This window comes from Dendronephthya gigantea, unplaced genomic scaffold (assembly GCF_004324835.1).
Source record: "Dendronephthya gigantea isolate DGI-Jeju-01 unplaced genomic scaffold, DenGig_1.0 000064F, whole genome shotgun sequence".
In the NCBI taxonomy this organism is placed as follows: Eukaryota; Metazoa; Cnidaria; class Anthozoa; order Malacalcyonacea; family Nephtheidae; genus Dendronephthya; species Dendronephthya gigantea.
The window spans coordinates 1254687-1268528 of NW_021163074.1; the positions used below are offsets into that span (position 1 = coordinate 1254687).

General features: G+C 38.2%; 1 protein-coding gene across 3 annotated transcripts in view; it reads left to right on the forward strand.

Annotated features, from left to right (window-relative positions):
- Window positions 1-13842, forward strand: part of LOC114530600 (A disintegrin and metalloproteinase with thrombospondin motifs 9-like) — a 57505-nt gene that overhangs the window by 26535 nt on the left and 17128 nt on the right. For 2 of the 3 annotated variants that reach the window (XM_028552186.1, XM_028552187.1), the window contains 3 exons: window positions 8856-9180; window positions 9676-10025; window positions 12059-12218. In XM_028552186.1, coding sequence (XP_028407987.1) covers window positions 9078-9180; window positions 9676-10025; window positions 12059-12218 — 613 coding nt within the window. In that variant the 5' untranslated portion in view covers window positions 8856-9077. Of the gene's footprint in view, window positions 1-3984; window positions 4024-8855; window positions 9181-9675; window positions 10026-12058; window positions 12219-13842 lie in introns of those variants that run through there. The other variant, XM_028552188.1, reaches the window with a different exon arrangement.

The following is a 13842-nucleotide window of genomic DNA, read 5'->3' on the forward strand; positions in this document are numbered from 1 at the left end:
AACTTTTACCCTTTCAATTAGGATAGCCCATGCAAGCAATTGAATAGCCCAACTATATTCCCTGACTGAGCTGGGCAACTGGACATTTTTCCTTCTGAATAAACCAATTCCACCCTCAACTCGACCATTTGCCGCTTTGCACGTAACCGGTTTTAGAAAATTGATAAAAATCATCCATCAGGAAGCACATGGAAAACACGTTAGCTGAGAAACTATGAATAAACAACGTTTGTGACGTCATTTGGGACATACCCAAGGAACATTATTAACTAGTAACTCGACGCAATATTGCTCAAAATTTTTATCTATTTATCGCGATTTAGGCTAATACTTGTTTTAATATATATGCTGTTCTTACTGCAATTATAATTATAACTGCAGAAAGATTTTAACTGTCATTTACATTTATTTATATGTTCGCCTGTTCTTGTATTCAAGCAATATTCTCAGAATGGTGTTCTGATGTATCTCGATCAGTACTATATATTTCTTCGAAGCTTTTTAGTAGCTTTTATGTGTTCCCAAAGCGGTCTCTTTTTGTACAAACCAGACATACTTTACGCCCTTTGGATCTTGGCAAGCATTCACAGATTACCAATATATAAATAGCGATGACAGTAATTTCACGTTGGGCTTCACCACGAATCAACTCGTTTGACTATTTAAGGTATCATCATGTGAACCTCATGTTCTTATAATTTAACAGTCGTCGTACCCATGTTTTAACCATTAAAGTACATATAATCGCGTCAATATTTTCGATCTTGAATCTGGCAACAAAATCAGATGATACACTTGCTTAAATAGCAATAAATAATCTCCCAAGAGGATGACGAGTCATTTATCACTGATAACACACCATTTTATGGTCAGGTACAGATAATATATTTTGCATGTCGTGTACTCCCACATTGCCTTAAAACAGCTGTGTCAAAATTTGTCCTAAATTTGGGAACTCCATGCGTGCACAATTGTTAGAATGGACATACACCAGAATCGAAAGGTCGAATATTGGATCCCTGCCGCAAGGCAAATAGTTCTCATATTGCAATTTTCATTCACAAAATAACGCCTTATCATTCCAAGTATTGGTCGACCTAAATACAAGTTATTTTCATCTCCTTCATAGACGGAATTGATAACAAAATATTATCAAAATAATTTATCAATCTGCAAACTTTAAAGCTCTTGGTGGTCTCTCTTGAGAATGATCTCATTGACTTTCATTATATGCGCGGAATGACTACAACCAGGTGATCCGAAGTGGTGCAAAAGGACTGGGAATAGTTGCCGAAAAAATCCTCTCGGTTTAAAGTTGATATCTGGTGAAATGTTTTGGTTTGAAATTTATGTCAGAGATATAGCCTCGCAAAATAATATCACAAAAATCTCATGGTGTCATAAAGAATAGCAAATGATATCATCGATTGAATATACTACAATTAACACTTCTAGGCGCTGATTGGCTAAAATATGAGCATGAAATCACGTGATTGAATATAATAATAATCACAGGTGTAAAGGTCGTAAAAAGAAGTGGAAGGGCTTACGTTCTGTACGTCATTCTTCTTTCCTCGTGTGTTAGCAAGTCGAGAAAAAAAGAGTTAATCTGGAGCAAGTTTGCATAGTGTCTCAGCATCAACCAAGGAAAAGCTCTCCGTCCAGTCTTTCCCCAATTCTCTTTTTACATTTCAACTCCTCGATCCCCCTTTTACCCTTTCTGACACCCGGCATCTTCTAGCTCTAGCTAGTATGTAAAATCAAACGACTTTACAAAGACTTTATTAACTCCTCCTGTATACATGCACTGCTTTCATGGTGTTCAATTAATATGAGATCAGATAGACCTAATCAATTCATCAAATGTTGTTTATAACATAACGTTATTTCTCGTTCTCCCAAACTCCCACGCTTGTTTCTTAAATAACAACTGCCTAAAATAGGGCAAGTACATTGAGGGGAAAGCACATGTTTTGAATGGGGGTAAAACATGTCAAAATATCGAAACAAATTGGACAAAAACATGCCAAAGAGACACCTGAATGCGGAATAAAAATAGCTAGCTTATTTGAAAAAGAAACTACATTACAATCTGCTCATAACTCTTCTGTCGATGTTGAAGTCGAAACGTTGACAATTTTAGGCTGTAGACTACACCACATTTGATGCAAAGTTGTTGGAAGGGTAAAAATAGATGTCTTCTATAAACTGTGATTAAAAACGTTTTTCCGACTGAAGAAAACATTTGGGAAGGCTGAGCTGAAAAACATGAGGAAGGTTGCTTTGCACACCAATCTTTTCTATGCTTAGTGGGCAATATTCTGTTTTTAACCAGCTGTTACACCCGTCGCTTTTCAATTCAAGAGCCCATAGTCTCGTTTAAAACTAATTCTTAGATAAATATCTTTAGGTTTTTGAAAATTCATTTATCAAAATGTAGCAGTTTAAATACTTGTATTCTCCATGAAATCATGCAATACATGCCAAGTAATCCATCTGTGCTTGAATTATACAATATACATGTTTTGGTTTGCAATCTTTCACACGCCCATGTTCGAAATCAAGTTTTACCGAGGCTTTCACGTGTAAGTGCATAGATTATCAATTTTCTTCATCATGTTATGAATTTGATCAATTCATAAGATATAAAGAAATACGGTAAAAATTTATCAAGCTGTCTAATGGTTTAAATATTTTAGGAAACCTCGTGGTAATAGATTGCACTTGGATACAATAGTAAACTGAATTATCAATTGTAACTGTGTATATAAGATGTGACGATTGATAAGATAGTCTGGCCTGAAATGCGAGCACGTTAAAAACTACAACTTTTCGAACCTTCGTTACCTAGAGTTAGATAAAACCTGTGCTTTTGATGTGATAAAAAGAACCAGACAGTTACGTCACAAAACCAGTTGTGACTGTCAAAGTATATGCATGGGAATTATATTGACTATATTGTTAATATATTATGTTGAATGACTCCAATGAGTCAATAAAAAAGTATTACAGAAATAATTGGATCATTCTGTATGAGATAGGGTGAGATTATTGAAGTATCTGACACTTTATAAGGGAAGAATATAAAGTTTTCTTCTTATGACCGTAAATGTAAATGGTGCAGATTAAGTAAGAGGCACTTCTCTGGCGCCTGTTCCATTTGCTACTAAAAGTGAGGTGTATAAAAATAACAAGAACTTTGATCTCTAAAACTTTATCTTAAACCGCGAGTTAATATAGCTCCGTTTAGCCCCGTATGTTACTACAAAACAGAGAGAAATCAGAGGGTAATATATATTTGACATAGTTTACATTTTCTGTTTTTCGCAAGTTGCTTGCATGGTAGTAACCTTGATATTCCACAGCTCTATACTGGTTACATGAAGAACCTTACGGCTAACGCCTACGTAAAGTCCTTTACCTTTGTCAGGGAACTGTCAGGGTGGTTCAAGTTAGCGCGCAGATTATTTTGCAAACCTGACCGAAGATTCTGGCTAAGAAGTAACAAGATTCAATACTGACTTTCAATAGGACGTAAGCTGCCCAACTGTTAAAAAACCTACGAACGGATGGGAACAAAATGGGACAAAACCTGAGATAGGACTCGAGACGTTTCCACACTAAATAGGTCGAAGTGCTGCGAGTAGGCGCCCTAATCGACGTTGCTGTAAACAACATTTCGTAAATCAACAATCGACGGTTTTAATGGGTAAATTGCGTGCGTTGTGCAGCGATAAAATCGTGCATGAGTTCATTTTATGATAACACAAGGCAGCAGCATGATGTGCCAGGGCGCGATAATTCGACAGCGATGCTTATCTGTCCGCATTCTATGCAAATCAGGCGTGCGTATTTTCAGGCATTGTCCATACCGTCAGTACACGCACGTTCACCGATCATATTAATTAACGCGCAATTCGTCTCGCACAATTCAGCATTCTCACGGTAATATATGAAACATCGGTTTACACTTTGAATCAATGGATTTGAAACCACAGTATTGAATAGTGAATAGTTAATTGGGTAAGTGATTATGAACTTTTCAAATTAGATGCAAAACAGTGAACCCGTAATGAATGGCCACCTTCGAGACCTTGTAAATGACTGTTGTTTGCTTATTAAGAGTACTATCGATCTGCCTAATAGCTGTTTAGTAGTATCAAATAGGATTAGGTCAATAGGATATGCATGGACTGTATGATTATCTGACTGTGACTTATGTTATTAGCTGGCAAACGGACTTGCAAATTCGGCCGACATGAGGCTACATCAGCGAGTAGAAAAATAGGCGACCTCGAATATGCTGCACCATGATTCTGAGGAGACGAAATTTTATCTCCGAGAGGTTATGAGAACACGGTTTTTTTGGAAACGTGCCTGCATATCTAGGCTACACAGTTGATGCTCTGCCAATTGAGCTGCCCATTTCTGCGAGACGAAAATCGCGTAAATTGTTTAGAGAAATGCATCCTATTTGACCTTTACTTGCCCTCATATTGCCATTTTGAGTGATGTTGTTTTAAAGCCTCTATAGCTCTTATAGATGTACCATGAAGATCTGTTAATGCATTTTAATCGCAACTATATAGCGCGCCGGGGTCTCCATGCAGAAAAATGTTGGATTGTGTATTGCTTGAAAAACCCGCCGAATACAAACGCAAAATGTAAACCTAGAATGATTGCGGGCTGTAGCGAGAAAAAAACAGTCTTACCATGATTAAATTGTTTCTCTTCGTGAAGATACTGCAAAAAGAACATCGTAACCAAATTGATTCAGATAATTAGAAATACCTATTCTTTCGTAGACGTGTACAATTGTACATTTATTGGACTGGTACATAATGCAATTATGCAAACTGAACAAATTCTAAATTATTATGGTTTAGCATTAGGTCGTCCCACCATGCGATACGCGTCGAAACTAGGTCTTAATACCACAATTGGTATTCAACCAATTTTGCGTGAATAACACCAGGATCACGAGGCAATTATTAGCCGTGATTTACACACAGAGATCAGCACGACCTGGGTTAATCCCGTACTCCACTAGGCGAATTTATTTCCGCGAAGCGAAACGTGAAATCAAACAGTGTGATTTATTTGCAAAAGTAAATTTGTTGTGAACACTCGTTCCCAGCCTTCACACTTGACCCGTTTCAACTTGCATCATGATCACGACTTTCGTTGACCTGTCCCTGGGAATTGTGAAAACAACTGTAACATTACCTTTTTTTATCCATAAGTGATAAAGTGTCCTGACTATTTGTCTTGGCATTCGATTGCACACGACGACAGGTTACTATTTACTTCCCGTCCCAACTGTTACCAAGACGTTCCGCAGCCATATAACTCAGGCATGCCGATTGTGATGCCATACTTCAAAATTATCGCGTTGAACTGGGATTTACAGTGTCCCTTTTCGATTTGGAATCGTGCCTGCAGACAACAATGACTGAAACAAAATTCATTAACCCAGGTCACATGGGCGTTCGCGGTTCGTCGGCGTTTTATGCGCCAATTTTATGTGCTTTCTGAAAACCAATTCACTGTGGCGACCTCCCGTTCCGATAGCTCTCTGCTTTACTCTTTCAGGAAATGTCATAGGAACATGTGCGATTTTCGATGTAAACGAGTGAATTAGTTATGGACGTTCAAATAAGATCAGTGAAGCATTCGTAACCAATCACTTGTTCTCATCAAACAAAAAATTAGAAAATCACACCGAAAATTGTAAAACAAGCATTGAGTCGGGGGCCGGTTGTTCGAAAGGCGTTTAGCTTAAACGGTGGTTAAAGCTGAAGTTTAAAAATACTCTAATAGATCTTGGGTATGGCTGAACTTGCATCTTATGCGTTTAATTTGTACTTCCATTAAAAATTAAACTATTTACATCGAAATATTTCAGCTCGGTTGTTCAATAAATCGATGATTTTGTTTTCTATTTTGAACTTATATATCCACCGTTTACGCTAACACCTTTCCAACAACCGCCATTGGAACATTGAACACCATTGGAGTCTATGACGTCACAATAAAATCATGAATTTATTTGCTACTTTCATTTTCACGCTAAAACGGTTTCAAACACCGTCGATTTTCAACAGAAGTTGAAACTTTAACATATCAAGCATATTTTCCCTTGGTTCGTATGGGCATCAAAACGATAAAGACAAGAATAATTTGAAAACGCTTGAAAACGACGCTCATGCAATAATAGCCTTGGTGCAATAATTTGTTTAACTGTAAATCATAGCTAAAATAGGATTGATCTTCGCTCCTTAAAAACATATCGGCACATTATGTCTCATAAGTACTTTATTTATTTATTAGGCTTAGAAAAGCTCGATAGCGGGTCGTTCTTGAAGTGGTCATATTTTGTGATTATATTAAGGCTGTGTAAGAGAACAAAGTAAACTACTAAATCTAATGATCGAACTCACAATCATTTGCTTTTAGCCAGTGCTGCACTGCTGCTGGCTGCTGCTATTACCTTTTAACGGCAAAAAATGTCGTGACCAGCGAATAGACCTTTCCCCTTTTATCTTTCAAGCGCGCAACGCGTGACGGTAGTTGATTATATCAAGGTCAATTCGAGTTGTTATTTCGCTATGTTCAGGAGCGATTTAGTTTAACAAAGAAGCAAAACGAATCGGCAAGGTTTTCTTACAAACAAAATCGCTTCTAAGCAGAGCGATATCGCAACTCAAAGTTGCTTGATAATCAACTCCCGTCACGCATTGCGCGCTTGAAAGCTAAAAGGAGAAAGGTCTATTAGGTGAATCGCGCAGCCAAGGACTAATGATAAAACGCCTACGGCTTAACTTAGTATCTCCATGCAATAAAACTGTCATCTGGACAGAAACTGACATTCACTTATCAAGCATTTATCATCCTGGTATTTATCATCCTTTTTCTAACGATGCGAGGAGTTTGAGTTCTGTCATACCACAATTGTATGTGGCCAGTGTTTTACTTGAAGTTTTCATGGTAATAAACGTTTTTGGCATGACCCCGTGATAAACCAGTATTTTAACGGTTAACCGATACGCCAAATGACATAGATTTTTTCAAAAAAAGCTCGGACAGGTAATTGTTGAGGACTGTTGCGAATTACACGAAGACGAACCTAAAAAGGCTTCTCAGCTGAAAAAGTTCACAGTTTGTGTGTTTAGCTTGATTTGGTTCGCACCTTCTCAGTACAACCATCTGAAATAAATTAGAAATAAATTAATAAATTTATTTCGCGCCAAATATCGCGTACGGATGGACTCGATAGGAAGTGCCCCAGAGTATATATAGCTTTATTCGTAAATTATCTCGGATATTATGATACGACAATCCAAGTTGTCTAAACTAACACTTCGCTTCATTTGAAGTGTGGTCTGCAATGGCAAATGCTTTTAATACACAGCCAAATACATCCGGAATCCGAATGAACAATGAACGTTGTTTAGTTAAATTAAATTTTATACCACTTAGATTGAAATAAAAACGCTGACTGCATGGGTCAAATTTTAACGGAATGCTTGTTTTCAGTGAACAGGGAATCGTATAATTAATGTCTGTTCATAGATAAATGTATATTGGGACTCAAATTTAGTTCCCACAGTCTCTCCCATGCTCCCCTGTCTTGCTCTCCCTACGGGGTATTGATGACATAGTGATTACTGCATGTTTCGTTTGAGAGTTTCATCTCCCAGCCATTTCAAGATCAGTGCATGGAAACGTTGTAGAAACAATAGAGATATGCAGACATCCAGTGTAAATAATCAGCCAGTTTTATTATCATTAATTGGAATGTCAAAGTCAGTGTTAGCTTATCAACATTAATCAGGTGTGAAATGAACCATTTTGCTTCAGCCACATACTGACATGAACATTTACCGAGCATCAAACTCCTTGATATTTATCTCGCCTTTCAATCTGCAGTACATCACCTCACGAGTATAAACATCTCGAGATTTGACTCAGTGTGTGATATAAATAAACTGAACTGTACGTTTGGAGTTTTGGAATCTCGGATTGGTGAAGAATGCATTGCATTCCCATAAACGTAAAAAATCTAGAACAAAGAACATTAATATAACATTGCTTCCTGGTCATCTCTATCAGATTGGAAACTGTGCGAAACTAATGAAGGAACAAACTCTCACTTTCCCACTCGATTACTAGATTGTTTCTAAATACTAGGCAATCAAACTAGAGGTTTCCTGGTAGCAAACAGTTTATCAAACGGCAGAGACACTTGAGCCTGGAAATAATTGTCAGGTTTCTGAATATATGTCCGAAGAAATTTTTGGGCCAATTACAACAAACATTCCACAATCATTCAGTGAACAGCTGGTAAACCGCTGGGAAAAGCAGCGGTTCTTGTATGATCGCAACAGATTACGACTGAAACCCCAAGTCTACTGCCGAAAAATACCGGCCCTGAATTCTAAGCTGGAGAATTTCAGTTTTCGTTGCTTCGATGCTCACTGCAGGACTGTAGCGTTGGATCTATGTATACTTCTGCAACGTAAATTATTGTTTGGTTTTAGTGAAAATAACATTTGTACTACTGAAAATCCGGATTATACGATCAAAGGCTCTGTAAAGTAAATAAACCGAATTTTTTTTTCTTAAAACAAATAAATGTGTGGAACTTATGAACGATGAGTCCAGTTCCCCAAGCCAGAACTCTTTCGCTTTTATACACGCACCTGATGCAAATTAGGCAGTGTATAATACCAACTGGATGTCCAGAGAAACTGCAATGTGTCCTAAGGAAGCAACGTTATAACCAAATTTAGTATTCTGTTCTTCAGATCCTTCATTCGTGAGTGCGTGTGTTCTAACTTCAATTTATATTTTAGGGTGATTGTTGTTCCACGCACCGTGCCTTCGCTAAAATATTGTTTTGATTGGGTAACCACTTGCATACCCTGAGGGCTCGACCTGCAGTGCTAACTCTCAACTCTGCCGGTCATCCTATACACCCAAATTAACCTCGTTAGTTGGTGCTGTACTATCAACCTCTTCTCTGCGGAAAGCAACGACACGAGTACTTCGCTGGCAAACATCGACGCCGAGTAACTATGGATTTAGCACCAACGAGCACATGGTTATTGCTAATTCAATTCGCCACATTTATCCCTACCTATATTATTGCACATGGAAACCAAATACACACCAGTAATCGTAAGTGACTTTATTTTGTAATTGTCTTAATTCTGAATAATTTCAATGCAAATATGTAAAAAAACTGTTACGTCGAAATTAACCAGATCGCGCAGTTAATTGTACTTTTTTAATAAATTAACTCCAGACTAGCCCTCGTTATTAACATTACTGTATGAAAATATTGGGCGTTTGTAAACAATGCATTACTAAGGATACAAAGAGTAAATGTAATTTTACAAATTTGGATGCTGGTTAGATTGCTCGTACAGACTCGATGGTTTGATGTTAGCAAATGCCTAGTATACAATAGACCTCATTTAATTTTAATTTATAACTTGTTCACGCTCTGCCAATTGGGATATCAAGTAATATGTGGATGCAAAGCATCTGAAATTTACTATGGCATTGCCGTGGCATTTGTTGTGAAGGTAGACGCTTCTGCTCGATTAAGAAAGCTCTGAAAATATCCTCCACATGTTTAGTCGATGAGACAAAAATAACTTTTATTTTCAGACGCGCAAATCAGTGCAAGAATATCGAACGTGTTTCGGATCATCGATATCACCTCACCGCAGCGAGTCACAACAAACAGAAGTCGACAAATGTCAAACCATTTCCTAACCTTCGCTCAAAGAAACCACGAGGGAGAAATTCGCTACAATTTAACAGCATTCGGGCAAAAGTTCCATTTCGTTCTCAACCCAGAAAGACGGTTTATAGCTCCTTCGTTTTACATCGAAAATTACTCCAGCAACCAAGCGAAATCAATTCCGTCTGGTGCTGACCTATCGCACTGCTTTTATCGGGGGAGGGTACACGACGATGCCGCGTCATCAGCTGTTTTTGATCTGTGCAACGGCATGGTGAGTTTTTTTGCATAGTTGTGTGTATTTCTGCAAATCCCGTTTCAATTTTTTATTTTGTCTAACATTTAATCGGGTTCTAAGTATTTTTTTAACGTCCGACCTTACCTTATCTAGGGGCATTTAGTCGAGTTTTCAGCGCAGGGCACACGAAATGCCCTCCATTTCCGGTCTGAGGGAAATTTGCATATTTTGCGCTCGTCACTTGGGAATTGGCCGTGATTTCAATGCGCATGTGTTTGTAATTTTCAATTTGCATCTTCCGCGGTTTTATCCGTGTGGAAAGGCATACGCAGATAAAGTGATACTGTAATAGCACTTCAATCGGTGCGCTTTGCGCTTTGATTACATGAAGTGGTTTGCACATTATCCGTTCCCAGTTCGGCTGAGTGCGCAGTGTTTTCCCCAAATTTTTGCAAAGTTTATAAACGCTTGTCGCCTCAGACTAGGAGTTTTCCAAATTTCTATTTCACAGTGGGAGCGCAATAAAACATATTTTCCCGGTTTCCGTTTCTTGTACACTTCAAGCATTTTATAATGGTGACTCGTTTGCTAAACTATTCACATTTAGATGGGATGAATCTATTTTGTAAAATCGCGCTTTCCTTTTGGATTCCATATGAGATCAGCTAAGCTCGTTCCCCCAACTTTACTTTAGGGGAAGACCAGGGTACCTGGTTACCCGCGGAAATCCCGTCGTGTTTGGGAGCTAAAACGAAAGCGTCAGACAACTGCATATTACAGCAATCAAGTTCAGGTCAAAAAGGTGAAAAGCACATACACTAACCGCTGCGATACCCCTGGAATAAATTAATATTTTGTCCATATGAAATTGCCGCAGCCGAAAAGAAGGAAATTCTCCGTCAAACAGAAAACAAATCTTTTGCATTTAATAGAATCGCCTTTTGATATGATGTGTTAGGAAATTTGAGTCGCAAAATGATATATTTCGATTCCCGTAATGAGTAGCCACCTAATCATTTCACATAATTCCTAAATCCTTTTATGGTAACACTTAACCATCAGACTATTCTGTGGATAAAAAAACTATATCCAATCTAGATTAGAAAAATCAAGAATATCCGTCATCTTTTGCATTACGCTCGTGATAACACAACAATTATCTAAATGATCAATATCAAATGGATATTCTCCTGTTGTAAGATGACAGGTCATTCATTTCTCTTTGCACCACAGGGTTTACAATTACGCATTCATTTCCGGGATGAGAAAATCACAAAATCGTGACAGCGTACGATCATATATATATATTGAAAACACCTCAAAGCTGTTGTTTATTTTTCTATCTTAATCCCATCTATATTTTTTCCCATCCAATAAGGATTTCCTCTAATCTGGGTATTTTACTGCAGACTTTTTAGGGTAATCGATTTTGTTTTTTCACCATAGGGCGCTAGTTATCCTAGGATTTGCGCTGAAATTTTTGTATATTATCCGTCTTTCACCAAAGGCTCTTGAGCCAAGCAGCGACCGCAGGAGGTTTCAAGTGTTATCGGAAGCTATATGTAGTTTTAAACTCACAGGAATTTTCCTAATGATAATGTAAATGATACACTGTAGTGACCGTACAATTCCATATTGTCCTTGTGATGATTATGGTCGTTGTATTTGTCATTGTCTTTTTGTTGTTGCTGCTGTTGTCTTGGTTGCGCGTTGGTGTTGTTTTTCTGGTTGTACTGTATTGAAGGTGGTTCTGATGTTGTTGTTATGCTGTCGTAATCGCTTGGCGTTTCACTTCTTGTTTGTGGTTTGTTTTGAAGAAGTTAAGACAGTTAAGTTGTCAACGACACTGTCGATCACGATGCCTGTGTCTAACGGGCCTTTGAACCTAGCGAGCATTCCTTGATCCAATGAAATTATTGGTTCTGGGCTAGTTAAAATATCCGCCGAACCTGCCCCGTGTATGACGCGTGCGTATAACGACACGACAGGGATCAATGAGTTGCCGGGCCACACAGCATTGTAGGAAATCACTGGGCGGTAGAGTTATAACATTTTCTTCTCAATTCCAGAGAGGCGCGTTCAAAACTCGTGATGGGGTATATCTCATTCAACCGCTGATTCAAAACAATCCGGGACTAGATGAATCTGGCTCAAGCAGCCGACGTCACGTGGTTACAAACCACTCAGCATCGTTAACGCAACCAAGTGGACATTTACTTTGTGGCCTTGGTAAGTACAGATCTCTCTTATACGCTTTGGATAAACTGACTCAATTTTATTCTTGTTATCTCAGTCGGTTCTAAGATGTTGTCCCCTACCAAGTCCTGTAGGCGATATGCTTTCGTGCAGACGAACATGCAGTACTAACGTTACGGGGTTGTGCAAAATGGTTAGGAACATTCCAACTCTACCCCCCTCCCTTACGTCTCCCTTGTGCGTTACGAAAAATGTGCGTTATCTTGTTTTTACTTAACACTGACGACAAAAAAACTTTTAAGTGTCAAATCAATCTCATTTTATGTCGAGCCCGCCTTCCACAATGATTTGATTGATTTATAGCTCTACATAGTTCCCTTAGAGTAGAAATTTCAGTGTGAATTGACTTTTAAATCATTATGATATACGATGATATGCTGACTGGTAGATTATATGCATTAAAATTACGTGTTTTTCGTCGCTAAGTATATAATTCAGCATTTCATATGAACAAGTTTTGTTATACATGCCAATTTGGCATCAAAAACCCGACTGACTTGTCGGCAAAGAATAATAATATTGCGCATAATATTTATCTTACCATCGCAGAGTATTTTATAAAGCGATTCTTGGTGCGGTCAGCTGTGTGGCCTGCAGACCCAAATCAAGATTCCAGCGTGCGCTCACTTGTGCTCTCAGCCCGAAATGTTACTTTCTTTTGTTATTTTTTCCCGTTTTAAACTATCACGCACTGTAGAGTATGCTGTTCATTTAAGACCTATATCACCAATAGTTTATAAACACCGTAGTACTTATTATTCTGGGAACGCCAGGTGCTTTTTCAACATTGTAAATCTCTTTTAAACTGTACAACAGCTCCGTCAAAATCGCATCCAAATTTGTGTTTTTCCGTCATCTCGTTCGATAACTTGTGAACTAAAATCCAAATGAAAAAATTGAGTAAAGCAATGTCATGATGTCATGATAAGTTAACCATAAAGATGGGTTTTTCACACATAATTGCTGCCATTTCTTCAATGGAGTTGAGACTAGCATTCGGGCCTTCAAAACGGATCAAAACTGTTTAAAAATCTACAACAAATTCTGGCAAATTCCTGATTTATATTTTGTCAATAAATCACATCATGTTTACTTTTACCTAACTTTCTGGCACGGTTCCATGTGTTTACATTTGATGGCTCGATTATCTCCGCAACGTAAACCGAGGCCACAGTAAGTTGATCATAAAGACTCTAGCAGCATGTTGTGAATCTCACGGCGCCGTCTGAGAGCGCACGACTTAATAGGATTTCACTTGTTGTATATTCTGTGTATAATGAGCGTCTCTGACATATCATAATTGCGCAGATCAGGAATTTTTCGTCAATCCACTCGTCCTTCGTCACTTATCCTCTACTCCGCGCCGCGTAATGCTAAATCATGTACTGTTTTTGACACTGTACGTTGCGAAAAAAGTAATTACTTTATATAGCATATGACGTTTTGCCGCGTACCCTTTTTATGATTAAGTTGATTACATCCACCAGGAGCCGGTTGTATGAAAGCTGGATAGCGCTATCCAAGCGGTATCCACCGGATAGTATATTCTTAATCACTCAAAAAATGCTCTTACCGATTCTGGTTAACTAATGTCAAA